Source organism: Stigmatopora argus, chromosome 1 (genome assembly GCF_051989625.1).
Source record: "Stigmatopora argus isolate UIUO_Sarg chromosome 1, RoL_Sarg_1.0, whole genome shotgun sequence".
NCBI classification, from domain to species: Eukaryota; Metazoa; Chordata; class Actinopteri; order Syngnathiformes; family Syngnathidae; genus Stigmatopora; species Stigmatopora argus.
Window position 1 is genome coordinate 23,741,114 of NC_135387.1, and position 27,940 is coordinate 23,769,053.

At 40.3% G+C, this 27,940-nt stretch overlaps 1 protein-coding gene across 1 annotated transcript; it reads left to right on the forward strand.

The window, feature by feature from the left end:
• The first annotated feature begins 153 nt into the window (after positions 1 to 153).
• On the forward strand, positions 154 to 27,856 carry LOC144079192 (collagen alpha-1(XX) chain-like). The gene is made up of 43 exons (XM_077607805.1): positions 154 to 197; positions 574 to 632; positions 4,248 to 4,364; positions 5,509 to 5,613; positions 6,920 to 7,063; positions 7,841 to 8,008; positions 8,075 to 8,266; positions 9,265 to 9,432; positions 10,284 to 10,403; positions 10,494 to 10,658; positions 11,874 to 12,032; positions 12,228 to 12,400; positions 13,439 to 13,568; positions 14,500 to 14,645; positions 15,057 to 15,186; positions 15,400 to 15,539; positions 16,048 to 16,174; positions 16,255 to 16,394; positions 17,150 to 17,282; positions 18,403 to 18,548; positions 18,627 to 18,756; positions 19,569 to 19,685; positions 19,760 to 19,912; positions 20,094 to 20,150; positions 20,354 to 20,392; positions 20,996 to 21,134; positions 21,210 to 21,352; positions 21,505 to 21,614; positions 22,087 to 22,245; positions 22,339 to 22,416; positions 22,496 to 22,582; positions 22,661 to 22,714; positions 23,577 to 23,672; positions 24,105 to 24,158; positions 24,264 to 24,317; positions 24,378 to 24,431; positions 24,632 to 24,703; positions 24,782 to 24,817; positions 25,329 to 25,395; positions 25,887 to 26,075; positions 26,157 to 26,234; positions 26,511 to 26,672; positions 26,789 to 27,856. Exons 1-43 carry the CDS (start codon positions 154 to 156, stop codon positions 26,815 to 26,817), a joined length of 4,863 nt encoding a protein of 1,620 aa, XP_077463931.1. The 3' UTR covers positions 26,818 to 27,856.
• The last annotated feature ends 84 nt before the right edge of the window (positions 27,857 to 27,940 follow it).

Sequence of the window (27,940 nt, forward strand, 5' to 3'; positions counted from 1 at the left end):
AATGTGTTGCTTTTTTTGTACCGAGTTGGTGCCCACCATTTTCACTATTGAGAGATTGTTTATTTGACCATTTTTATTTGAAATATTTAATCTAAATCCTGTCTCCAAGATAATACAATGCATAGACTCAGTATATTTGAAGCACATTTCCGCATGGAAATGCACGTCAAAGTGGTCACCGTATTGGATGTGGAAGAGTAGGACACTTCCAGGCTTACATTAGCAATAAACTTTTACTATCATATTAAAACGTTACAATATTGTTAACGAATCAAACTGATAAACGTGCGCGTAAATTATTTTGCTTCGTACCATAAAGCAAGAGTCAAACCATCAAAACAATATCTGACTTGAATAAGAATTCACAGGTCTGCCACGTCCAATATGGAAGACACGCTCACGTATCGCAACAAGGGGTCCGCCAACTTGGGCGTGTTCTAGGTGCATCTGATTTCTACGGTTCTACCGCGCCCCATTACGGAGAAGTTTGGAAAACCACACACACAAGAGCATTTAGTGCATAATTACATAGCGTGCATGCGAGGGTGCTCGGTTCGACCTACTTTGGGGCAGAACATGCTCTAAATGTGGAGGACTGATTAACAAGGACCCGAAGAAGCAGCAACAGGCAGGTAAGAGCTCACCTTGCTCCGCGTGCCCATTCACAACCAAACGCCATAGTTCAGGATTCTTTTATGAAGCATGTCATGGTGAGATATATTGTTTTTTTCTTTCTTATTTTTACTCGGTTATAACTTTTTTTTTTTAGCCTTTGTCTCTAATCACGTATTCATCATTGCGATGCACAGGTGACCGTAGCTAAGTCTAAAATGAACTCATTCATTTTTTTGTTTTCGAGTAGAGGATAACAAAAAATCAGTAGTAATATCTTTTATATTCATTTATTACCTATTTGTTTATGTCTAAAATGTCTTCCTGTGTCTGTTCTCAACCATCTTGCTACTGCGACAGTGAATTTTCCGAATACGGGATGAATAAAGTTATCTAAATTAATCTAATGTTTTTGTTATTATTATTGAGCACAGAACTAGTACCGTTTTTTTTTTTTTTTTACCGTTAATTGCAAAATAGTTAACATTGCTGAATTAACGACCAATACGACCATTGAACTTTATTTCGAATAAAGTGGAGGATGCAATTAATATTTTTATTTATTTATTTATGTCTATTATTAGCCAATAATCTACAAAACAACCTCTATCAATAACATGCTTTTTATTCGGTAGCTAAATATTGCTTGAAATACTCCATAGGTTTTATAAGATTTTGTTATAACTTATCCATTTTATTTATTTTACGCAATATCGACGTAATTACAGGCGCACAAAAAATACTGGTGTAAAAACTGTTTTTTTAGATTCTACCTAAGAATATAATATATATGTATGACATAAAAAGTAGGTATACTATATCCTACAACAAGCTATAAGGTCATTAAAAGGTATTTTATACAACGATTATGATAATAATAATAGGTTAAATCATATCATATTATTTCCACTCTTGCTCATGTTCCCACATCAATTTAATATTTAGTTTTTTAGCCGGTTTAGACCAACATATGTGCTATTAGAGTCATTAGTATAATTTTAAAGCACAATGTGACAACAAAGCTAGAGGTAATCATACTGCTTATTATATTCTACTTAAAAAAAAAAAAGGCAAATTAAGGTCACCGGCATTACACAACAGTGCTACTTTATATATAACTGTCTGCTTGGTTGAAAGTCAGACGGCAAGTGTCGTTCATGGCAACAGGCAGACAAGCACAGACATATGTGAGGCATGAGAAAACAAAGTGCACCGGACGGCGTGATGGCATGCTGGAACCCTGCAAATGTTTTGGAATTGGACCTTTAACGCCTGGTTTATATTGTCGTTGAACTATTTTAGTTGGTTATTTTATGGGTTGCAGAAATGGTGACGGATGCAATCATGATCATTGGCAATTCTCATTACCTTTTCAATACCTTTAGGGTACTTTGAATGAACATGTTAGCAATCTGCCAGAACTAAATACAACAGGTTCAAGGATAGCAGAATGGCTAGAAAAGAAAAGAAACCCAAGGTTTAAACTGCACAGTGAAACACAGTGGACCAAAATGTATTACAAGATCCACAAAACCGTTACTGTATTTTGCTGTTTAATATATCCCGGTTATATTAAATGATTTTTGTTTTTTTGAGCCTCCCGTTTGTGCGCCATTTAATATACCCCTGCCGTTTATATACCCCTGCCGTTTAATATATTAAATGGGGGGGGGGGGGGGGGGGGTATATTGAACAGCAAAATACGGTAACGTGGTTGTTGTAGGCATTACTGGCATTTTCCAGATTCAAAACCGTGAGAGTGGAGTATTTTTCTTCTTTTAATGCTAATTCTAATCATTCCGGAGTGGTAATTTTATTTTATTTTATTTTTTTAGAGCAAAGTGCAATATGATTAGGGGTTAAAACCGAAATGGAAAAGTTGCACCTCAGAACTATACTGCACTTATTTTATTGCTTAATTTTGAGAAAAATAATCATTCATTCATTTTCTGAACTGGTTTATCCTGATTAGAGTCGCGGGGGTGCTGGAGCCCATCCCTGAATTGGTGGCCAGCCAATCGCAGGGCACAAGGAGACAAACACACTCATACCAAGGGGCAATTTAGAGTGTCCAATCAGCCTTCCATGCATGTTTTTGGAATCTGGGAGGAAACTGGAGTACCTGGAGGAAACCCATGCAGGCCCGGGGAGAACATGCAAACTCCGCACAGGTGGACTGACCTGGATTTGAACCCAGGACCCCAGTGCTGGCAGCCCGACGGGCTAACCACTCATCCGCTTTGATAAAATAGTTTAATTCATATATAATTTTCAATAAACAACAGAAAAGTAGATTATGGTCACATTAAAAAAACCTGAATTCATCACTTTGCAATAACACTTTGCAATAACATCAATTCAGCCCACAGTTGATTGGGATAAACTCCAGTACCCAAGCGACCGTTGTGAAGATAAACGGTACACAAAATTAATGAGTAAAAATTGAATATTTTTCACCAGATGACTTGAATAGCTCTCATTTATTTAACCAAGTTCTGCCATTCTAGCATCGTCCTTTTCAAGAATTCTATGGATTCTGGGAATAAAATGTGTAATGTGCAGACTTGACCAAATACTTGTTATTTTTATGAGCTCTTTTAAAAGAGTTGTTTGAGCCTTAATATTACAGACCTGAGTGTGTGTCATTATCTGTGTGAAGTCAGAGGCACTTTAATGGTGCACTAGCACTCAAGTGCCTGCTGCCACACTCGCTCATAAACCATTTCCCACGGGAAGAAAGCTTGAGCGCACTGTCTATTACTGCTAGAAATTCCCACATTCCAACACAGGAAACACGTATTCCATTTCTGAGTTTGATTATAAGCAATTTTGGGGTTATTTATTACCATAAGCAAAAAAAAGAGGAAATATTACAGAGCCTCAATTTATGTGACCAAGTTTTGCATTAAACTAAAAGACTTTTGGTTGTTATTTGGTGAAACAGCCTTGTTTATTTTTCTTCATTCAGTACTTGTCAAAAATCCTAGTCTGCTCACTTGTTGTTAAAACTACCACGATTAATCTACTAATTGACACATTTTTGATAGTCACTTAATCTATTAGAAATTATTTACTTAAAGGTCCAAATCATGTTTTTTGAGCCACTTGGTAGTAAATATTGTGTTGTTGTTATTTAAAATTATTTTTTTCTTTATATTTTTGCATTCATTCATCTCCAGTACCATATATCTTTTAAAAAGCATTAGGGGGGGAAAAAGTAAATATACCTACTTTTCAATGTGTTTTCAGATTTGTCAAATTTTTAATTTTTTTTGTAATCCTAAAAAAAAAGGCAAAAAAATGTAAATATTTGGTTTCTTTAGTCCCCTTTAAAAGCAATTGATTATCGTGGTTATTACATATTCAAAATAACCTACTTGCAAACATTATTTTTTGTTTAAATTAATGATACTGTTACATAGTTATTGCATAATATTATAAAAATAAAAATACATTTCACTTCAAAATGGCTTTCAGTACTCTCAAGGACATTTGACAAGACGAAATGCATTGATAAGTCGACTATTAAAGTACTGATTTGTCATCCGAGGTGCAAATTGTTGCGTTCCAATAAGTGTGAAAGTATATTAGCACAAATTGTGAGCAAATTTGACAGTTTCCTTGTGTGTTTTCAGGTCTCCTGTACCTTCACCGAGCAGCCTCTTCCTTAACATCCTCATTTCCATTTCACTGGATGATGTTGCACTTCCTGTTTCTCATACTGTTGCTGTCACCAGAAGTTCACGGCCAAGGTAGACTGCTTGTCCTCACGTCTTACCATTTTAAATACTATATTCGACCACATTTAACCACAGTGTAGCACACGTGTCAAAGTAGAGGCCCGGGGGCCAAATCTGGCCCGCCGCATCATTTTGTGTGGCCCGGGAAAGTAAATCATGGGTGCCGACTTTCTGTTTTAGATCAAATTAAAATGAAGAGTATAGATATATATTAAATTTCCTGATTTTCCCCCTTTTAAATCAATAATTGTAATTTTTTAATCATTTTTTTCTGTGTTTTTAGTTCAAAAATCATTTTGTAAAATCTAAAAATATATTTAAAAAAAGCTAAAATTAACATTGTTTTAGATCTATAAAAAACTGAATATTCGGGGCTTTTAATCCAGTTCTTTTAATCCATTTATAAAAAAAACAACTAAATATTATATCTAAAAAGGTCCGGCCCACGTGAAATCAAGTTGACGTTAAAGCGGCCCGCAAACCAAACCCGAGTCTGACACCCTTAGTGTAGCATCAAAGTACATAATAAAACACAGTTATTGTTCCAATACATCTGCACACTGGCCTGGCTGTTTTGAGACCTGGTCTCATGTTGCGGATCTGAACCTTTCAGGGGTTCACGACCTGTGCCACACAGGCAGTCACATACGATCATTCATGCCAAAAATGGACATTTACAGTGGCGAGGATCATTTGGTAGCCATAGAAACGGCAAGAAAACCTCCCGGCTGGTGTTTATTAATATAGTCTTCTGTCTCCGGCGCCCTTTGCCCTTGTGCTCATTTACGTTACACACAAAACACTGACCCACTGTAACTCTACCGTGGTCCCCTGACGTGACCTTTGACACTCACAGCCCGCCTCAGCATCCTCTTCCTGTTTCTTCGGGGGACATGAGGACAGAACCAGCTTTGATGGATGATAGGGCAGCTGCGGTTGGGGGTTAGATGGAGGGTAGGAAGGCAAGAACGTGAAAGATTCTGCTTGTTGGAAAACTCCCTGCTGGAAATAATGCTAATGAAGAAACAAAAGTTCATTTTGGAAAGAAGGAAGTGACACAGGAACCACATGAGACATGACAGAAGTTCTTGCAGTCTGCTTTTGTTGGCTCGATGTCTAAAATTTCTTGTGTCCCGTTCCTCGTATCTTTGGTTAGGTCGTCTCAAACTGGCCGTGCTTTCCGAAGACAGACTGCAGATCAAATGGAAAGAAAGCGATCACCCCATTCAGGGATACAAAGTCCGAGTCAGACCCATCTCAGGTAAGACACTTCAACCTCGTTTACAGAAGGCAAATGCTGTTTTATCACACGTATCATCTTCTACTGCATTATACGAGATCGGTTCTCGAGGGCGACACCTCTCCCATCCCAAAAAAATGCAGGGTAAGCTGAATTGCCCCTAGGTATGAGCATACCTCTCAACCTCTGCCGATAACTGCCCTTATAAATGATTATTGATTCCCCTTACAAACCCCCAAAAAACCTTACAAACACCGTACGACTCGTACGGTGTTTGTAAGGTTTTTTGGGGGTTTGTAAGGGGAATCATAATCATTTATAAGGGCAGTTATCGGCAGAGGTTGACAGGTATATATGAGTGAGCATGTTTGCTGGCCACCAATTGAGGGTGTCTACTGCCCGGTGCCCGTAGTTAGCTTGCATAGGCTCCAGCACCCCCCATGAGCTTTGTGAGGATAAGTGGTTCGGAAAATGAATGAATCCAAAAGGATCTTTGTCCCTAATCCATATCCAGAATCCAAACGTAAGTGAGAAGAATGATGGTGTAAATAAGAATGTCTGCTTTGGTTAGGCAGCAAGTTGTCACAAGATTTTCAATTCTGGCTACAGGGATCAACCTACATTCCTAAGGTTAAATCAAGACTGTGTGGTTAATAACCAGAAGGAAGAGTGGCAAAAATGTCTTCACAAAAGAATGTGTGTAAAAGTCAAATGAAATCAACCAACTAGGAATCCAATAAAAATGCCCAGGATAGTTACGCCATTAAAGTCAGTAACGTTATATTAAAACGCATCGTAAAATCTTATGTTATCGTATCTCAGCTCCGCATATGAGATCGGGAATTAAAGTTTCCTTCATTACCAAGGGCAATCAAACTGATATTTTAGGTGAAGCATTCTTTTGACGTCTCATGCTGCTGTTATTTCTAGAATGTCCAAGCATTTAAACCAAATGGCATTGATGAAAAGTATTGTCTTTCCCTTTCTGATATTGTTGCTATGTAAAATTCAGGCAGAAATGGAAATGACCTGTTCATTTTCTATGAAAAAAAATGTCTCATGATAACATTCTACTGCATTGGGAATCATTTAAATACAATACACATTACAAATGTAAAAAAATGGCTTGTAATTTTATGAACACCTCCCACAAAAATCAGTTTTGCTCTAATTGCTCTGGAGGAAAAAAAAAGACGATGACACTGTTTGTTGACATATTGTTTTTTTTTATGACTGCTTGCCACCAGACTTGCGTTGCACTCTAACAGCCATGTTGTTTTCGCTGACAAGATGCAGCCTTTAAAGTTTTATATTTTATTTTTAACAGATGTGCCACAGCCAGAGCTCATGTTGACCACCACACGGGGCCGGGCAACTGTGGCAGGACTGGACTCCAGTCAGGAGTATGCCCTCCAAGTCCTCATGCTTAACGGAACCACCGAGAAACTTCTCGCAAAGCGACGATTCACCTGTAAGACACCAAAGTGGACGGTGGCTATTTGAACACTTGGGTGAACGGCAAGAGGTCAAAGCAAGTCAACCTATCAAATCTGTCACATTATTAGAGTTTATATTTGTATTAACAGAGAACAGGTACACATTGTTTTGAGGATTTTTTCTCTGCGTGTGGTTGGTGTGCAGCATGGTTAGGTGCTCAACCACCACGCCATGTCATTGGTTTCAGTAATTCCTCGATTATCACGGTTAATGTAGACCAGACATGGCCGCGATAAACGAAAAACTTCAGTGCTGAGTGCTAGTAGCAAGCGGAGGACAGGGGAGTGGCTTGCTTGCGAGTTTCAGCGTGGATTTTCACATTTTTATGAACATACAAAAAAAATGTTATAAAAAAAATCCCTCAGGAACAAATCCGCAATAAAGTGAAGCCGCAAAAGTTGAACCCGCGATATTCGAGGGGTTACTGTGTCGAGTCACACATGCCCAGGCAGGCCTCAGTATGGAAATTTGTAATATTAGCTGTCATGATGGAAGTCTGGGAATTTCTTTGCCCCTTACCTTTTGACTCCCTCTTGGCTTTTGGGATAATCTCAAGTCTTATCAATTGTTTCCGGCTTGAAAGTTTCACCCTCAATTCGCAAGTTGTTGACCTCGTCTTCTGACCAGCAGACCTGGCAAAGCATGACATTGCCCCTTTTTTTCTAATTTCAACAAATCATGAGTTATTCATTCTATTGACTTACAAAATGCAGGTACATTCCCAGCTGTGGAATTGTTTTATCGCATTTAGTGGCTGGTCTACGGGAGGAGGAGGTGATACGTAGCGGCCAAAGGAGGAAGCTCTTGCCTGGAGGCTCTGGTTCAGGAGATATAGAGGATGTTACAGAGAGTCTGCTGGCTCTACCTACTCTTCTCGATCCACACTCAGTGACCACAACTGTTGCTCCTATGAATGCTGGTAAATAGTTTTACTACATAGGAATTTACATCATCCAAACCATAATCGGTGACCTCCCTCTGTCAGGATCGCCAACCATAGAACATTCTCTTCCACCCTTGGACGAGCCCCAGGACAAATCAACCAGAGAGAAGAGGAAGAGGAAGAAAGAAAAAGAGCGGGACGGTTCCAAAGAGCAAATCAAAGACCAGCAGGGGACACCAGTGAGCAAAGAGGAGAAAGCACACAAGACGCCCCTTCCTACCCAACCGGTGACAGGTACTGGATTTTCTCGCATATACGCCGTATTTGTCGCTAAAAAAAATGATGACTGAATCGAGGGTACGGCTTATATGCGCACAAATTAGCACTTGACATGCACGAAGCTGTAAGGTGACAAGGACGAAACGCCATAAAGCAAGACAAATTTATTTTGACGTCTATAATACAATTCAAGAAAAAAATTAACTTGGCTAAAACGTGAAAAAACTCACTTACTTGTGCCTGCCATTGCTCGCTCAGGGGGCCACCATCTTACCTAGGGAGGACAAACAAGACCGCTACGGACACAAGTCCTGGCATTACTGCTCACGTGACTTCCTTTTTGAGTTTTTCGACGTGCAGGCCACACCCTGTAGGAATGTGCAATCCACCAATCGATTTATACAGTATCTCAGAAATACCACGTGCGATGATTTTTCTTAAAATTTTCCCTTCAAAGTAACACATTTGTACTCCCTATTAAAACCATGAATATGGAGGTGAAAATTGTGAATCACGGGGCGTCTCATGTGAGAGAAATTGTAAAATTCAACGATCTTAAGGCAATTTTAAGTGTGCGACTTATATGTGGATGCGGCTAATATGCGAGAAAATACGGCAAATATCACCAAAAAGCTATAAGGACTATTTGGTTAGTATCTTTAGATCACAAGACAAAACTGTTATTTTAGATTGTACGATTGAAAAGATGCATTTTTCCAAATGACTGCAGTGCGTTCTGGGGTTTGGAAAACAGAATGCGTGCTGATGACAGTTTTAGTACAACAGGAAAAGATCGTGAAAACCATGCTGTTTGTCCGTAGGGCAAATGTCATCACTTGTCGTAAATTTCCAGAAACATGCATTTACAGGGATTTATGTGCACATTATGCTGACACCTGCTGTACGTTGGCATTTTTCTTGAATGATTGAATGAGGAGAACTATTATATATGAAAACATATTTTTCATGTCAATTCAACCATTGGGTGTGATTGATTTTGGTTTTCTTTTTAGGTATGTTTCCGAGAAAACCTCTCGAGTGCAACACCGATGCAGCAGCGGACATCGTGTTTTTGGTGGACGGCTCGTGGAGCATTGGACGCACCAACTTCAGGCGGGTCAGAGACTTTTTGGAAGGACTGATGACAGCCTTCCGCATTGGACCCCAGCATGTTCAGATTGGTAAGGTGGATTCAGGTGTTCAATTGTAGCTAGGTACTAAATTTCACTGCCATATTATTTTTGTATTGTCCCAATGCATTTTTGCTAGACAAGAATTTTTCAGACCACAGCATTAAATGCCTAAACGGCGCATCATGGATTAGGGGAAACACTTAGTATTCTAGGGATGTCGCCGATCAGAAATCGAATCAGAATCTATTGGAAATGAGCCCCAATTGCGTCTTTTTCCGAGGATCGAAATGGGGTAAAAAAATATGTTTTTTTTTAAAAGTTTTGCTATGGCAGTTAATGAGTTAAACTAACAAAACCATTCATAAGCATAATGCGAAAAATGTATACTAACTATTTTGACACACTTGAAACAAACATTGAAGTAAAAAAAAAAAGTAAATGTCCATCAAATCACAAGTAAAATAGTCCAATTTATTGCATTGGGTGATCAAGTTTAAGTAATAAATTTAAGTTTATTTATGTAAAATGCATTATCTAAACAATTTGTTTGCAATCTTATTTTGGTGTTGCAAAACTAAAAAGAATGGATTGTGGGGGGGGGTCTGCTTCGTTGAAATCACCCTTTTCTATGATAGTAATTTTCTGAAAAATTGTGTGGACAAAAGATATTTGGATATATGACTTTTTTTCTTTCTGCTTTCCCTACTGTAGAGTCAAATCTAAATGAAAATACCGTCTAGCAATTTTGGATGGCCGCTTACTTACTAATATTCACATAAACACTTTCTTTCATGTAAAATGTCATTCATTTTTGTTGATAGCCACATAGTATAAAGTAAGAAGCTGTCAGTAAAAACAAAAATAGTGTTTTAAAGATTGACGTTATGTTCCTCTTTTAGGCCTTTCTCAATATAGCGGAGACCCACGAACCGAGTGGCAGCTGAACAATTTTACCACCAGAGACAAATTGGTTGAAGCAGTCAGGAATTTCCGGTACAAGGGAGGAAACACTTTCACGGGTAACGTATATGACATATCTATGATTTATGTAGTTATCTTGTCGTCTATTTTCTACAGCACATGTATTCAGTATTATGCATTCACTTTAGGTCAAGCGCTGCTCCATGTTATGGAGGAGAACATGAGGCCCGAAGCGGGCGCAAGGTCAGATACGCCCTTCTTGCTTGTGCTCTTGACAGACGGTAAATCGCAAGATGACGCCATTGCCGCAGCATCACGACTCAAGAACGCTGGAGTGGAAATCATCGCAGTAGGTGAGATTGCGACAAGAGGACCCCGGTTGTATGAAAATGAGGGAATACAGTGGTGCCTCGACATACAAGTGCCCCGACATACGAGCAATTTGAGATACGAGTAAAATTTCGGGCAAATATTTACCTTGAGATACGAGACAAATTTTGATATACGAGCATACAGCGGACGCGAGAGGCTGCTTATAAGAACATCATGGGCACCGTCTTTCTGGTCGCAACTCCCTCGTGTAATGTCTCTACGAGCACTGGGCGGAGCGTTGCATTTTTTCAGTGTTTTTTTCCGTTAGTCAGTGCGAGTGGCGTATATACTACTTCTCGTTGGCAAGTGGCCGTGCGTTATCCTATTGTGAGGACTTTTGTGTGCATCATTTTCGGATATTCATATTTTGAAGGGAAGACAAAAGCAAACAACTCTCGATAGGTTGCATCTGAAAGTTAGGGTGGAGGCGGGGCAAATAGAGCCAACCCGGGAGAAGAAAGGTATAAAAATGAAAAACACAATAAGAATTAAGTTTAGTGTAAGGTTAGATTAAACTTATTGTTGAGTGTGTCTGCATCATAATCCAGGTTTATTTAAATTTGTTTCTGTTATGTTACGAGCGCGTTGCCGTGCAAAGTCTCTCTCTCTCCCCCTCTCTCTCTGTCCCTCTCTCTCTCCCCTCCGGGAAATCCGTCTAATTTTAATACTATTAAACACATTTCAGTACTATTAAACCACTAGTTATTTGTTACTTTGTTAATAGATGGCAAATTAGAACAAATAAAAATGTTTTTCCAATCCAATATCCGTTTTTTGGTGTTTTTTCAGAGGGTTGGAACGAATTAATTAGTTTTTAGTTCATTTCTATGGGAAATGTTCATTTGAGTTACGAGTAAATCGACATACGAGCTCTGTCCCGGAACGAATTAAGCTCGTATCTCGAGGTACCACTGTATATGAAATATATGTCTGTCTATATGGATACAAATATCTCAATGCTCTTTATTAGGGGTGGCCTTACATTTTGGGGCGTGTTTTCCTTCCTTGGCCGCTTTTTCAGTCACTGCTCATAAAATCATTGAGACGTTTTACACATCAGACATTTGACATTGACATTTTGAGTCATAATTACAGTTTTGAAAACTGCTACAGAAAGCTAACGGGGCTGACAAGGGAAATGTTTTTTTTTAAAATACATGTTGGCTATAATATTTCTTTGTTTTGCATGCACTCAGGGGTTAAGAATGCCGATGAAGCAGAGTTAAGGCAAGTGGCTTCAGATCCGGTGGATGTGAATGTCTACAACGTCAACGACTTCCCTCTGCTCAGCAAACTGGTGGCCCGGCTTGTACACATTCTGTGCCGAAGGATAGAGGACCACGGAATCATAAAGCGTAATACAGAACACCACTAGAAACTTTTAAAAACACTACTGTAGTATGTCTTTTTTGCATGTATGTTCATCTATATCTTGCCTGTTACTTTACTATGATGCTCATTAACTTACTGTGGGCAGCATAAGATATTTATATATCTGCTTTAATTTTTATTTTATTTTTTTAGACAAATGATCTTGTCCCATTTTCTAGAACGTGAACCAGAGCCCACAGTAGATCCAACGGTGTCTTACCCGAGTCCCAGTGACCTCCGCTTCTCTGACCTGGGCTCCAGAGAAGTGATGCTACACTGGATCAACCCTGCTAAGCCAGTTCAACAGTATAGGGTGGTCTACCATAGCGCTGAAGGTCAAAGTCCTCAGGAGGTCAGACACTTTAAAGGTCCTATGAAATGCTACAGCAAGTGATCTCAAAATAATAGCAAAACATATTTTGGACACACATCCATCCCAAAAAGTGAGAAAAAAGACTTTATAATGGATTTATAATTAGTCTTCTTTTCTCATCTGTCGTGGCCCCTCCTACTGATGAAATTCCAAACAGATAATGATGTCACAACCAGAATGGGGTTCAGATTTTTGCAGTCTGCTAACAGGCTAACATCTATTATTTTCTTACTGTCTCACCATCCAGTCAATCTAGCTAGCGCGGCACAAAAAAGCTCAAAATCATCATCAATTCTGATTGTGTAGTCACAACCAGAATTGCTGGAAAAAAATGTGAGCCTCCCTAATTCATTGTTTTGAGTGGAAAACTTTGAAATTGTAAAATTATTAGCCAGATTCGAGTGCCAAATTTGCTTCCCCTGAATCTTAAAAAACAGTATCATTTTTGTCACGGTCACTAATTCACTGCACATACTTACTGTATCTTTTTAACAATGACCCTATTAACTCAATGGACGTGAGATCACAAGGGAAAGGGACTCTTTTAAAAGTAGATGAAGAAGTGCGGTGGGTCCTCATAAAACAGGATAGTAGCACAGGGTGAGCACTTCTATAAAGTGACACGGCAGCCTGCAATCAGATAATCATATGTTTGACACCAAAGAGATGCTTGACACGTCTGTCGTGATGCTTAAAATATGTTTGTAGGTGGCAACAATTGCTCTCAACATGACATGATGAGGGAAGTGAGCGTCTCCCCTTGTCATTACCACATTCCCTTACCTGCGTATACATTTGGCATCCCACCTCTGATTCCGCTCTTATCCTTCGCCCAAGGGTGCTGTATGGTCAAAATGACTCAGTTAGCGCTAGGATTTTTACAGAATAGCAACCCTGCAACTCCTTATATGTACATGCTGATGTATAGTACATTGATGTCATGGTTTCAGCAATCTTATGGTTGCTGCATGTCTCCGGAGTGGCAAACGGTAACTTCTCCCTCCCTCTTTCTACAAGGTGGTGCTGGCTGGCTCAGAGTCATCCGTTTTGCTCCAAGGCCTCGCTTCTCAGACGCTGTATCATGTTTCCATTTTCCCAGTATATGAAAACAATGTTGGCCTAGCACTGAGGGGGACTGTCACCACGGGTGAGTCCAAAATGGCTTTTTGTTAAATAAGGACGTGATATTGTTTTTATTGGGGGGGGCAGAGGACAAGTGGTATAGTCGGAGGTTCGGACCTTGCTGTGTGGAGTTTGTGTGTTCTCCCTGAGCTTGCGTGGATTTTCTCCGGGTACTCCGGTTTTCCCCCCACATCCCAAAAACATGCATGGTAGGCTGGTTGAACACACTAACTTGCCCCTAGGAATGAGTGTGTGTCTCCTCGTGCCTTGTGATTGGCTGGACACCAATTCAGGGTGTCCCCCGCCTGATGCCCACAGTTAGCTGGGATGGGCTCCAGCACCCCCGCGACCCTTGGGAATCCTCAAATATAGTAGTTATGAATCTCTATTGTATGTACACACTACTGTAATTCACATCTGTTCAATACTTTTATTACTTTGTGTTTACCTACATGAGAGGTCTGTAAAATTAATGTGAAGTACAGTAATCCCTCGAATATCGCAGCTTCACTACATCGCAGATTTTTTTTTTAATAACATTTTTTGTAAGTTCATAAAAATGTGAAAATCCACGCTGAAACTCACAAGCAGAGGCCACCCCTGTCCTCCGCTTGCTACTAGGACTCAGCACATAAGTATATATGTATGTATATATATATATATATATATATATATATATATATATATATATATATATATATATATATATATATATATATATATATATATATTTTTTTTTAATAGGGGTGACCCTACATTGGGGTTTTCGTTCATCGCAGCCATGTCTGGTTTACATTAACCGCGATAATCGAGGGATTACTGTAGCTTGCATATTCTGCTCTCTGAGCAAATCCACATGTACAGCATCAGGTCCAAAAATGAAATGTACTTTTAATGCAGTATTTTTTTCCTCCACATTCTCCATTTTCTGCCCCTCCCTTCTCTTCCGCTTTCAGTTCCACTCTCCATGCCAACCAACTTGGAGGTGAAGCCTTCCTCCTATAGCACACTGCGAGTGAGTTGGGATATGGCACCGGGTGCCACTGAGTACATGATACTATACTCAGCCCTCAACCATGGGGAGCCTGATGACGCCAAGGAGGTGAGACCCAAACCTCACTATATTTAAACTGAATTAAGCGGGTAAAAAAACAAAGCATTAAATAAAGAAAAGTATACGTATATATAACCAAATATAGCAAAATGTATTAAAAATATTCTTCCTTTTTAAATTATTCCACATACGGTACAATGTAGATCAGTTCATCAACCCTGCTGCTTATCAAACGGCTTAAGTTCTGTTAGCTTCTCAGTGTTAATAAATTGATCTAATCTTCGACATCAATCGTGCATGAAAATTTTCATCAAAGCAAATGGTATTAATAGCAGGACCCACAAAAAACATGAAATAATTGAAACCAAATGCAGGCCAATAACTGTTATGCCGCGGGATAATGCTTCCGATTTCTTTCACTATTATGTATCTTGTAATGTTGCTCAATTATGACTGTAGGAGAAGTTTGGTGCCGAGCGGACAATGTCGGAGTTGAGTGGTTTACTTCCTTCAACAGACTACTCAGTCACTCTTTATGCTCTCTATGATGAAGATTCCAGTGATCCGGTCACTGCCGTCGCTACAACATGTAAGGCAGCTTCATTTCACTTTAATTTGTTTAGTCACTCCTACAAAATCTTGTACTCGTTTAGTCTTTTACTCCTCCGACTAAAGTATCTCTTCAATGGAACTTCAAGTGCGTGGATTGTAATGAAAACAGGAAGAGTATATATATATATATATTTTTGTTGTTTTAAGAGATAATAATTCTGTTTCTATCATCATTGCTCCCATTCCTTAGTGCCTCTTCCTCCCCCCGCGAGTGTACATTTTCCCGTGGTTACCCACAGTATGCTGAGGGTAAGCTGGGTGCCTGGAGCCGTGGACGTCCCTGGACACAGAATTACTTACAGCACCAATCATGGCAGTGAAATCAAGCAGGTACCGTATTTACTCGCATATAAGCCACCTGGGCGTATAAGCCGCACCCTTAAAATTGCCTTCAAATTTTTGAATTTTTACAATTTCTCGCATATAAGCCGCCCCCTGATTCCCAATTTTCACCTCCATATTCATGGTTTTAATGGGGAGTACAAATGTGTTACTTTGAAGGGAAATTCTTAAGAAAAAGCATCACAAGTGGTATTTCTGAGATACTGTATGAGTCAAAAGCACATCATTAGGGTCAATATCATAAGGAAGTTAATATGCCAGTCTTTGTAAATGCAAAATATCAAATTATTCAATTTGAAAAAAAAGAAATAGTAAATTGCTCACAAGATGCAATTTAAGAGTGGGCATGTGATCAAAATTGACTGGAACGTGAAGCCGTTGTTTTGTGGAAATGTTTTTACTGTCATGGTTATTCTATGGTTGCCCTAGCAACAATCGAAGCACCCTTGTTACAAGCAGGCATTGCATTGTCATTATGTATTTTTGTTCTTTCTAGATAGATGTTACTGGACAGAGCTCAGTGCTTGTGCAGAGCTTGTCTTCTCTGTCCAGATACCTAGTGTCAGTTCAGTCTCACTACCCACAAGGCCTTTCTGCTGCCCTGAAAAGTAACATCACCACCTGTAAGAATACCTGAACCGCAGATTATACTCAATGTAAATTCAAACTAATGAATAACGTTCATGATTTGATTTTCTCGCAGTAAAGGTACCCTCCCCATCAGACTTGAAGGTGACAAATTTTTCCGCTAGTCAAATCACCGTACGCTGGGCGGCTGCTGCTGATGATGTCATTTCCTACTTGATCAAGTGGATCTCCTTAGGTGGGGGTGACTTGAGACAGGTAGGTACAGAGCATTCAGAGCAATATACCGTTTTTTCACGACTATGGCGCATCTGTATTTGACACACACAAAGGACGCACCGTTTTTAAAGACGCAGCCAGGCATGGCAAAACATACACCAGCTTAAACATACGGACACACGCTAAAAACACGTTTTTAAAAAGGCAACGGAAGCAAGTGTTCGGTTGTACTTTATTTAGCCATTTTACAATGTACTCACGTCATCATCACCCACAAATCCATCAAAGTCCTCATTTTCTGTGTCTGAATTGAACAATTGTCCAAATGAGTCATCGAAAACGCTGAGTTTTATACGTTCGTCCAGGCGGCCACAATCCATTTGCAAATAGTAGTAGCTAGGTAGTAGCTAGCGTAACTATTCTGGCGCTGCCTTCCACACTTCGTAAAGCTGTGTTGATGTTAATGTCCAGGCCACAATCCATTGGCTGTATTGACAAAAGAACTATATATCCCAGCAGTCACTGCGCAGTACTTTTTCTACGGGGAAAATAGTAGAGTCGGGGGCTGCTTGCTGTAGTTGTGAGAGCTGTAGAGGATGGTGTACCCTATCGACTGATTTATTTTATTTTATTGTGATAACAATTTTAGTATTGTCCATATATAAAGCGCACTGGATTATAAGGTGCCCTGTCTATTTTGGAGAAAATTTAAAGCTTTTATGTGCGCCTTATAGTCGTGAAAATACGGTAGTAGTCACAAAGAATAATGGTTTAATTCCTTTGCACGTGTGAAGTTGAAAGTGAACGGAGAGAGCGAAGGAGTCATCTTGGAAGGGGTGGAAGATGACAAAGAATACCAGATCTCTCTCTCGGCATTGTACGGAGATGGCGCCCAAAGCGAAGCAGTGGCTATACGCTATAGCACACGTGAGTCACTTTGCTACATGTTACATACATTTTGTCCATAGGTCCCTCATGTCTTTGTAGGACAGTGGCTGGATCACCAGCCAGCTTTTTTAGCCAATCACGGGCAATAAAACATATCTAAAAGCAAATGGCCGTACTTGACTGGTTGAAGCAATCATTATAAATATATTCATAAAACATCAATAAAAAAAACTACACTGGTTTTATAGGCTCATTAGCACCGACCGTATAGTTTCCTTATACGTTTATGAATGAATAAAGATAAGGTTAATAAAATAAAAACGAATATAATCAGAAGTCTGTGGTCATGCCCCCCAGTCACAGTTTTTTTTTTCCATGTGATTTTATTCATTGCCTTCTGATAGGTTCACCAAAGGGTATTTCCAAATACTCACCGTAACAAAAGAGACATCCTTCTCATATCTGGGTTCTTGCAAGAGAGAATCGATCCACATGCCTCTCCGGTCAAGATCATTCTGATGACTCGATGTCTCTCTTGCTAATTTATTCATAAGATTTAACAACATGCATCACAGAAGTCTAACCAATTTAGAGTCTCATAACAATTTACAGTCCTCCGAATCTTCCCAAGAGAGTTTTGATGTGAACCACCTTCAGAAGCCGATGCCTCTCAAAACAATCCACAGTTCTCCGATCTTCGGTGTGAGCGACCGTGTGAGAGGTCCATGTTTCTCAAAACAATTGTTGAATGTCCTCCATATCCCAAGGGAACTCGATGTTTCGGTGTGAACAATTGTTTTGAGAAGTCCATGTGCAAGGGGAGTGACCTTCCCGTTGTTTATCACGGTTGCAAGCAAATGTATTAATGTCAATAACTCTAAAAATAAATTAATTGCAAGCACATTTATAATAGTACCCATAATAACCTAAAACCTTCCATTGACAATGATAGACGTCAATCCATTTAAACTAAGAGGAGCGGCTCTGAATGCTCACCTCAGTACCTTTAGCGGCGCTAGATGTCCAATTTTATTTTGACAGGGGTGCGGCTAGCATCAATGTTTTAATAGTAAGCCACTCCCGGTCAGAAGCGATTGGACCTCAAGCTGCGTAAAGCGTGAATGACATTGCCACCTTGCTTTCTGCATCTTCCCCGCAGTGTCTGGTGGAAGTCCGTCCAGCGTGTCTGTCTCCGAGGAGACGCCAGTCAGCTTGATGGTCAGCTGGGTTCCCCCCAACGCTCATGTCTTGCAGTATCGTGTCTCTTACAATGCATTGACAGGAGCTGACAACCAGGATCGTTCTGTAAGCGCGATCGGACATTAGTGGGTTTTTTTTTTGTTACTAGCGCGGTGAAGCTGGAAAGTGTGTTGTTGTGTTCAGGTGTTGGTCCCAGGTGCAGAAAAACGGGTGCTGCTGGACTCGTTACAGCCTGATACACGATACAGCGTCCTGGTCACCGCTGAATACCGAAACAAAGAAGGAGGCAGTGGTTCAGCTCAGGGCAAAACTAGTGAGTCAGTCACAAAATAAGGTTTTGCAGCCAAGGTATTTCACCAGCACCAAGTCACGATTATTATGACGAATTTTTGGTTTCAAAATTCTTGGTAAATGGTATTTTAAGGGATACTCCAGACATATGTGGTACTTTTGAAAATATGCCCTCAAATTATGCAATTCTGAATACTGCAAGTACCGTATTTTCTGGACTATAATTCGCACCAGCCAAAAAATGCATCATTAAGAAGGGAAAAAACATATAAGTCGCACTGGAGTATAAATCACATTTTTGGGGAAAATTTATTTGAAAAAATCAAACCGCAAAAACATAAATGTCATCTTGAAAGGCAATTTAAAATGAAAAATAAAATAGAGAACAACAGGCTGAATAAGTGTACGGTATACTAACGTTACATGACTGACATGCCTGGTAATGTCAGTAACGACGTAAGATATTAAGAGTTATTCAGATAATTCTAGCATAAAGAACATGCTAACAAGTTTACCAAACTATCAGTTTCACTCCAAATCACTAAATCCAATGAAATCTTCATCCTCGGTGTCACTTTTAAACAACTCCCCCAACTCCGGAGGTAGATAATTTCCCATTTAAGTTGCACCCCTGGCCAAACTATGAAAAAAACTGCGACTTATAACCCGAAAAATACGGTAAGTGAAGTGGAGGGTAAACAAATCGCAAATGGGGTATTTTAGCTTTTGCCACGATCTCCCTATCCATCTTACGATGACATTGAAATTGCAGAATGCCGATCTGGTTGTTATCTGATTATTGACTATTGATTCTCTCGATCTATCTTGCCGCAGCCAGTCTACGAGTAAGCAGTGTGAGTGTTGTGCGATCAGACCAGTCCAGTATATGTGTGTCATGGAGACCCTTGTCAGTTGTTGACGCCTACCGCATTGTCATTCAGTCTGTCAAAGGTAAACCTGAGCCCAGTCGTATCGCTTGGCCTCTTGTTGATGTAAATCACCCAATTTGTGGACATATTTCTTAGGTGCAGACAAATTGTTATTGGAAGAAAGAGTCGACGCGTCCAGAAGCGCTCAGTGTTTCACCGGGTTGCAAGCGGAGACTCTGTACCGCATCAGCGTGCACTCAATTCTAGGATCAGCCGAGGGTGCCGCGGTCTCCATTCTGCATCCAACAGGTCGGAGGTGATCCCACAGCTCACATGAATTCCTTCACTCTGAAGTTTATGCTCTCAACTCATATACCTTACATTATCTTCAAATGGGTCTTTCAGTAGCGCGTATTCCAAGCCATTTGTATTATAAAACCAGTTGTTCTATTTCATTCTTGAACGGTGAGTTGATCCATGTCCTTCACAGCTCAAGCCGCAGTGAAAATTCCGGTCAATCCCCGACTGTACGCCATTCATAATGAAGGTAAAATGTTTATTATTGATGTTTTCAACTAGGGGTGAAATTAGTGCACCGATACAATTTTTTGCTCCCGGTACCAATACCTGGCTGTGTGGTTTTGGCCAATGCCGATACCACATTAAAAAAAATGCTATATGTAGGTACTCATTGTTTATGTAGTCTTCATTTATTGTTATGATTGATAATAAGTTGCTTTGATTTCACAGTTTGCCCCGAAGTCGCCATCAGAAACAGCATTGTTAAGGGTGAGTGAGACATGCAGACATCCCAATTACAGTAATCCCTAGATTATCACGGTTAATTTAGACCAGACATAAATGTAATAAAAGACATAAAAGCGCAAAGTAGGGTCACCCCTATTTAGGGGGAGTGGTTTCCACTTGCGAGTTTCAGCGTGGATTTTCACATTTTTATGAACTTTAAAATACAAAAAATTACAAATATATATATTTTTTACTTCAGTGCTGAGTTCTAGTAGCAAGTGGAGGACAGGAGAGTGGCTTCCGCTTGCGAGTTTCAGCGTAGATTTTCACATTTTTATGAACTTTAAAATAAAAAAATTACAAATACATATATTTTTTACTTCAGTGCTGAGTTCTAATAGCAAGTGGAGGACAGGGGAGTGTCTTCCGCCTGCGAGTTTCAGTGTAGATTTTCACATTTTTATGAACTTACAAAAAAAATTTAATTAAAAAAAAAATCCCACAGAAAAACATCCGCGATGTAGTGAAGGCACGATAGTTGAAGCCGCGATATTCGAGGGATTACTGTACACTAACAAATCACTGGTTAAATGTCATTATCTTCACAAAATCCCGCAACTGGCTGCATGACTTGTTTACGTCCAGGCTTCGACATGATGGAAGCATTTGGCCTGACTCCGAAAGCACACTCATCCGTGGACGGGGTCGCCGCAGGGCCTTTTGTCTTTAACACGCTTCCCGCCTATACTCTGTACAGAGACATCCAATTGACGCAAAGCACCAAGTGAGATGCCAGCCTTCGCTTAAAAGTGACAATTGCGGGACTTCCTGTTCATCCAATTGTTTGTCCACCATTTAGGTTCATCCACCCTGTGGGTTTGTCCCCCGAGCACACCATCAGCATCGCTTTCCGCCTGCTTCAGGAATCGCCCAAGGAGCCCTTCGCCCTGTGGCAGCTCACTGATAATGACTTCCAGCCCAAGATGGGAGTGGTGCTGGATCGTGAGTTACGTTTAAAAAAGTGTTTGCTAGTTATGAGTTAAGTGACTAAACTCACATAACAGTAAAAAGTGGGATGTGTGCAAACCACTTGCTAGAATACGATGTTTAGGCTTTTAACAAAATAGATATCATTTTGTGCCCTTTCAAACTAGCTTCAACCAAGCATCTGGTGTATTCAAGTCTGGATTACAGAGGAGAAGTGCAAGAGTTGACCTTTGACCAGCCGCAGGTCCACAGGCTCTTTTACGGTAGTTTTCACAAGGTGAGTCAATAAAACACCAAACTTTTGAAAAATATGGCAAAAGGAGGTACTACATCATTTTCAAATCTATTCATGTTGTTTTTGGGGGGGACGGTAAACTTGCTGGAAACTTGTTGCAAATGAGAAAAATAATCTTTTATTTTGTTCTATTGGACTACGCACACGAGTACAAGCGCAATTAATGAAGTCCAAAATATTGCATTGTTTCAATAGGTTAGGTTAGGTTAGAACTTTGTTTCATCCCGTATTCGGGAAATTTCTTGGTTGCAGTAGCAAGACAGACACAAGACACACAAGACATTGTAGACCTAGTTAAAAAAATTGGAGCCATACTCAGGAAGTCCACTAGTCATTCCCAGTTCAAATTGGTTGTACTAGTAAGGTAGTAATAGTCAAATGTCAAGTTGTTTTTTGACAAGCGTATATATAATTTGATATCTTTTCTTAACTTTTCTTCTCTTGTTATTGGCAGGTACACCTGTCTGTGAGCCAAGTTGGTGTCTCCTTGTCTGTGGATTGCCAGCACGTGGGCGAGAGACCCGCCCGCCCTCTCGGCAACCTGCCCACCGACGGATTTGAGATGCTTGGTAAGCTGGCGAAGACCAGAGGACCCAAAAGTGGCTCTGCTGCGGTACGTTCACTTGATTTGGTTTCGATGTAACAACCTATCAATCCAATAACGGAAATCGATATTTGTCACTCTTACGGTGTGCTTTGCGTGCAGTTTCAGTTGCAGTCGTTTGAGATAGTGTGTAACACAACGTGGGCTGCAGAGGACACCTGCTGTGACCTGCCTGGAATGGTCAGTCGTCCTTCTCTCCTTTCCACCGATTTCAATTGATCTGCATAATGGTTCGGAATCCTAATAAGGTTTGCCTTAGAGAGACGAGGAAAGTTGCCCTCCTCCTGCCTACTCGTGTACCTGCTCTTCGGACATCCCGGGAGCTGCTGGAGACCCTGGTCCAACCGTACGGCGTCCTCCGATATTCCAATAGGTGGGGAGAATCGGAGGTGTTCAAATAATGATGCTCTTTCTCTACTCCCAGGGCAAGCCTGGTCCCCGTGGCGATAAGGGCGATAAGGGAGACCAAGGGCACAAGGTAAATGGAGTGAGCTTGTTTGCTTTGAAAACATGTTAGAAAATGATTACCGCATTTTCCGGACTTTGAGCCGGGTTTTTTTCATAGTTTGGCTGGCCTGCGATTCATGCTCAAGTGCGACTTGCCGTATTAATTCGAGTATAGCGCGCAAAATTTTGTACCCAAAAATTGAAGCAAAGTTCGGGTGTGCGTTATACGCCAATCCCGGTGAAACACTACGCCCGTGAAAAAGTCCCCTCGGCAGCCGTTAAATTGGCAGACGTAAGACATGTCTTTGTCCGCCAGGTGGGGCGCGAGAGCCCGTCCTATTGGGCGGTGCTCACACTTGAAAAACATAACTTTAAGGATTTAAAACTGTAAATTCCATTTGAGAATTGTGTTCATACCGATAGAGTTTGTTTTACCAGGTTTCCGTATCATGTGTTGTTAATAAATGAATTACTCATGGTCACGTGTTTAGCATTTCCCAGATACCAGTAACCGAATCCTTGGTGTGAGCTGAGAAAAAGTGAAAAAAAAAGTATACTAATTTTTAGTCACAATTAGGCGTGCGCATTATACACGTGTGCACGTTATACTTGAATAAATACGGTACGTATGTTTTTTTTTCCTTCTCTGACATTCAAAAGCCTGTTTTTTAGGATATTAGTTATCCCAAAAACTTGAAACATTACCTTAAGAGGTGCATATTTAGCCTGTTGTTCTCCATTTAACTCGTTTTACTTGTTTGTTCTTGGTCAAATAAAATTGCCAAATATAAAAAAATCCATCCCAAAAATGAAAAATCAATCAGTGGAACTTAACTTGAGTAATCGGATTTGAAATACATTTTTCCTTAAAACAATGTTTTTTTTGTGCTCAGGGTGAGATGGGTCCTCCAGGTAAAGTCGGACTGGAGGGCGGACTTGGAGCGGTGGGCAGCAGAGGTCCTCAGGGAATGACTGTCCTAGGGAAAGCAGTAAGTAACTACTTTTAAATACCTAACTTGTCAACGAGTATCAAAGGAAAACTATTTAACACAGTGCTGTTGTGATTACATTTTTTGCAAGTACATTTCTGATATTGGACTTTTTAAAAATGATTCATCCTTCTTGTATTTTTTATATATTTTACAGCATAAAATATGTTAAGAAAATGAACACAATGCTAATAAAAGCTGGAATAATGAAATTCAATTAAAACCGAAGTGTAAGTGTATTTTTAATCCTATTTAACTTATTGCAAGACATTGATGGTGATAGCCAATTCATTTAAACTAGGAACAGGGTGGGAATGCTTATCTATCAGTGCCATTAACGGCGCGCAACGTCCAGTTTATTATTTTATTATTTAATATGTTCCCTTTTAAGGGTGGCTGAATAACAACCATCATCCAAATTCCTTCTCTTAGGGTTCACCGGGGCAAAGAGGGGACAAGGGAGAACCTGGAAGAGCCGGACTTCAGGTGACATTGCTGAGCTGTAAATCTATGTAGATGTTGGTGTAAATCCCGCACAAAAATATACATATATAAAGCCAAAACACTTCACTTATCTTCTTTCATATGTAGGGTGTACCCGGCCCTCCGGGGCCAAAAGGTGAAGTTGGCCCTCCAGGCCCCAAGGTGAGCTAACTGGTCCCAAACCTGGAAATGTTACTCACGTGCATGTAATTTGTCTGACAGGGAATTCGGGGCATTGAAGGCAACATGGGTCCTAGTGGGCCTCCTGGATCAAGGGTAAGATGGACTTTTATTTTGTCAGGAGATGTTGATGTGGAAGTGACCATTAATTTTTTGCATGAAATGACCTTTTGCTTTATTTTTTGGGCTTGTGCAAAAGTGTGTGACTTCTTCTTCTTTGGACCCTTAATCCCCCTCTGTTTTTTTCTGCTACATATTCTGCCCGTAGATTTAATTGAGTTCTATTTATTGCTCAGGGCTTCCAGGGCATTCCAGGACACCCAGGATCTCCTGGGGAGAGAGGTTACACCGGATCTAGCGGGGCCGCGGTGAGAGAAAATTGACGTAAATGTCAAATCTGCCATTTTCCGCTTTGTGTTTTTCACACGGATATATTTGGACTTCAGGGTGTTCATGGGAGTAATGGGGAACAAGGAGAAAAGGTGGGTCGCAAGTACCTTCGAATGATCGTCTAAATCAGGGGTCAGGAACCTTTTTGACAAAAATTCATATTTTCAAATGTTCTTTCTTGAGAGCCATACTCCAAATTTAAAAGTCAATATACATGAAAATGTGTGCATTTTTTTAGTCATTTCACCACTTTTATAGTACAAAAAGACTGAATTCTTTTGGCAACATTGTTATGCCGTTGCTAATCAATGAGTATCAATGACGATATGCATGGAGAAGAGTCTAATTTTTAAAAAATACGATTAAAAAGCCGCTAGAGGTCGTGTCAACACCACAGTAACGCTCCTGTTGGTGTGTTTGGGACTCAGCGATTTCCATATTTTAGCTCACGGGTTAGCCGAGAGCCTCATGCACCTATTAAAAGAGCTGCATGTGGCTCCTGAGCCATAGGTTCCCTACCCCTGGTCAAGATGATATATTGTCGTCAACTCACGTTTATGTAATTTCTGTGGAACCGTACGTTGAAAATGACGTGTTTTCCAGGGGGAAGCTCAGTCCATGGCCATGATCTACCAGCTTGTTACGGAGGCGTGTGAACAACTGGTTCACAGTATGGACTCTTTCAAAGTTGAAACTCTATAAGTGATGTTGATGCAATTTATTTGATCAAGTTAGTCGTTGATCAAATTAGTAGTTGGAAATAGTCAAGATAGCTATTACGTAAGAAGACTTCAGAGTTAAGAGTTAGTATATTTACTTGCAATTTTAGGTTAGCGGTATTTATAGGAAGTGTTCTTTTGACAGAGTATCTTCTGAAAATGAATTATGTTAACCTTGGAAGTTCTACTTTAATGAGATAGTATACAAAACCGTATTTTCATATCCATAGGAGCATGAGGGACTGTGTGCTAGTCTCAGTCTGCAGAAGGTCCCCACCTTGTGGACTTTCTGTGTGTGGCTCCAGTTTTTTTACCTAGGTCTACAATGTCTTGTGTGTCTTGTGTCTGACTTGCTATTGCAACCAAGAAATTTCCCGAATACGGGATGAAATAAAATTCTAATCTAATGTCTTGACCATGTGAATTTGTGTCTATTTATCAGAGGAGGTGAGGAAGTTGGACTTGCTCATTGATGACATGAGCCGGAAGCTAGCTCCGGCTGAGGAGCCCGTGGGCCCCCCGGGGGATCCGGGGGCGCCTGGTTCCAGTGGCTCGCCGGGTTCCAGGGGAAACCAGGGCAATATTGGCCCCCGAGGAAGACCTGGCCGGCCTGGCTATCCTGGAGAACAAGGTCATTTAATGATTTAATGCTCTTCTTCTTTCTTCTTGAGTTGCGGAAAATATCCAATTATCTAATTTGCCTTCTCTACAGGGAGGTCAGGTGTGCTAGGGACAAAAGGTGATCCCGGTACCAATGTACAGGGGCCCCCTGGGGTCAAAGGGCATGCAGGTACCTTTTTAACTCTATTATAGACAGATAGACATGTAGTTTGCACTACTTTACCCTTTTTCCCCCACATTGCCATCGATAGGATTATTAAATACTAAAAATGAATGCTTGTTTACATGTAAAGGGGAGGAGCCCAAAGTCTACAATGTCCAATGGTATTATTGTTGTTGTAGTACTTTTAAAGAGATTTGATGGTGACGAGAGCTTTTAATAATGAATCAGTCATGCTCATGAATGTGTTTGTGTTGCATTGCATGTGCGTGTGCGCGTCCATAGGTCCTCCGGGGGAGTCCAAGATTGGAACCACGGGGCCAAAAGGAGAAAATGGAAGGCCGGGACCGCCCGGGAGCACTGGGACCGCCGGCCAGCCGGGTGAGACGGGACCACCTGGAGTGTGTGACAACAGCGGAGGCTGCCGCAGACTTCCTCAGCAAACTGGTTAGCATTTCTCCTGGAAGTACTACGTGTGAAATCACGTGTTTTCGGTCGATCTGTGTCGTCTTTCGCTTCTTCAGGAGTGCTAACTCTGTGTGTGTGTGTGTGTATGTGTCCAGAAGGCAATTATTACGGCTACCAGCCTTGAGTGGATATTTAAAAAGCAAGGGCATCACAATCAGCCTGTTTACATTGACAATGCTTCTGGAGGTCTGTTGTTGCCAGTGTTGTCTTTAAAGCCATGCGGCACTCACTACCAAGCGTCATCACAGGAGGACTCGAAAAAGAAGGAGGAGCAAGCAGGAGGACGTGCTGTTGATGTCGAATTATCCAGAGGAAAAAACAACTTATTTCCTGAGTGTTATGTCAAGTATTATTGGTTTTTGTTGTTGTTTTTTTTCAAGTGAGGATTAGAGGTTGAGTAAGATCGTCCCTCTTTCTTGCATTTAGGTGCTGTTTTATTAGCCAATCTCGCACTGATACCTTTTCCTATTACCGTATTTACTCGCATATAAGCCATACTCTTAAAATTACCTTAAAATTGTTGAATTTTACATTTTCTCGCGTATAAGCCGCCCCCTGATTCGCAATTTTCACCTCCATATTATTTTTTTTAATAGGGAGTACAAATGTGTTACTTTGAAGGGAAAAATTAAGAAAATCATCGCACGTGGTATTTCTGAGATACTGTATGAATCAAAAGCACATGATTAGGGTCAATTTCATGAGGAATTCATTCATCCAGTAATGGTTGTTTTCTTACTGCAAAACAGAAAATAACCAACAAATTATAAATGTTACTTTGCCGACATCTACTGGTGAAAAATAGTATAACAAGTCTTGTGCACAAATAAGCTCTACCCTTGATTCAGTCATCATTTTTTTTTGTTACAAATATGGCTTATATGTGAGAAAATACGGTATGCTTATGTAGTCATGCACTTCTCGTGTTGCCCTTTAGTCCAATGTCTTACATTTCCCCCTTTTTTCATTTTCCATTCTAACCTGAACTGCCTCAAGAAAACGTGGATGCATAATCCATGGTGTAAGGTTTTATATTATGATGAATGGTACAAATGACTGTGAGTATGTTGTGTATGATATGTACGTATATTGTTTTTGGATATGGAATGTATGCACTTATTCATTTGGAAGACTATTTGCTGAGAATACACATTTATTCAGCCTTTGTTGTCATTGTCAATTTATTCGTAGTACGTACTATACTAGTACGAGTAGTTGGTGTGTGTTTGGGGGGCTGCAAACAACTG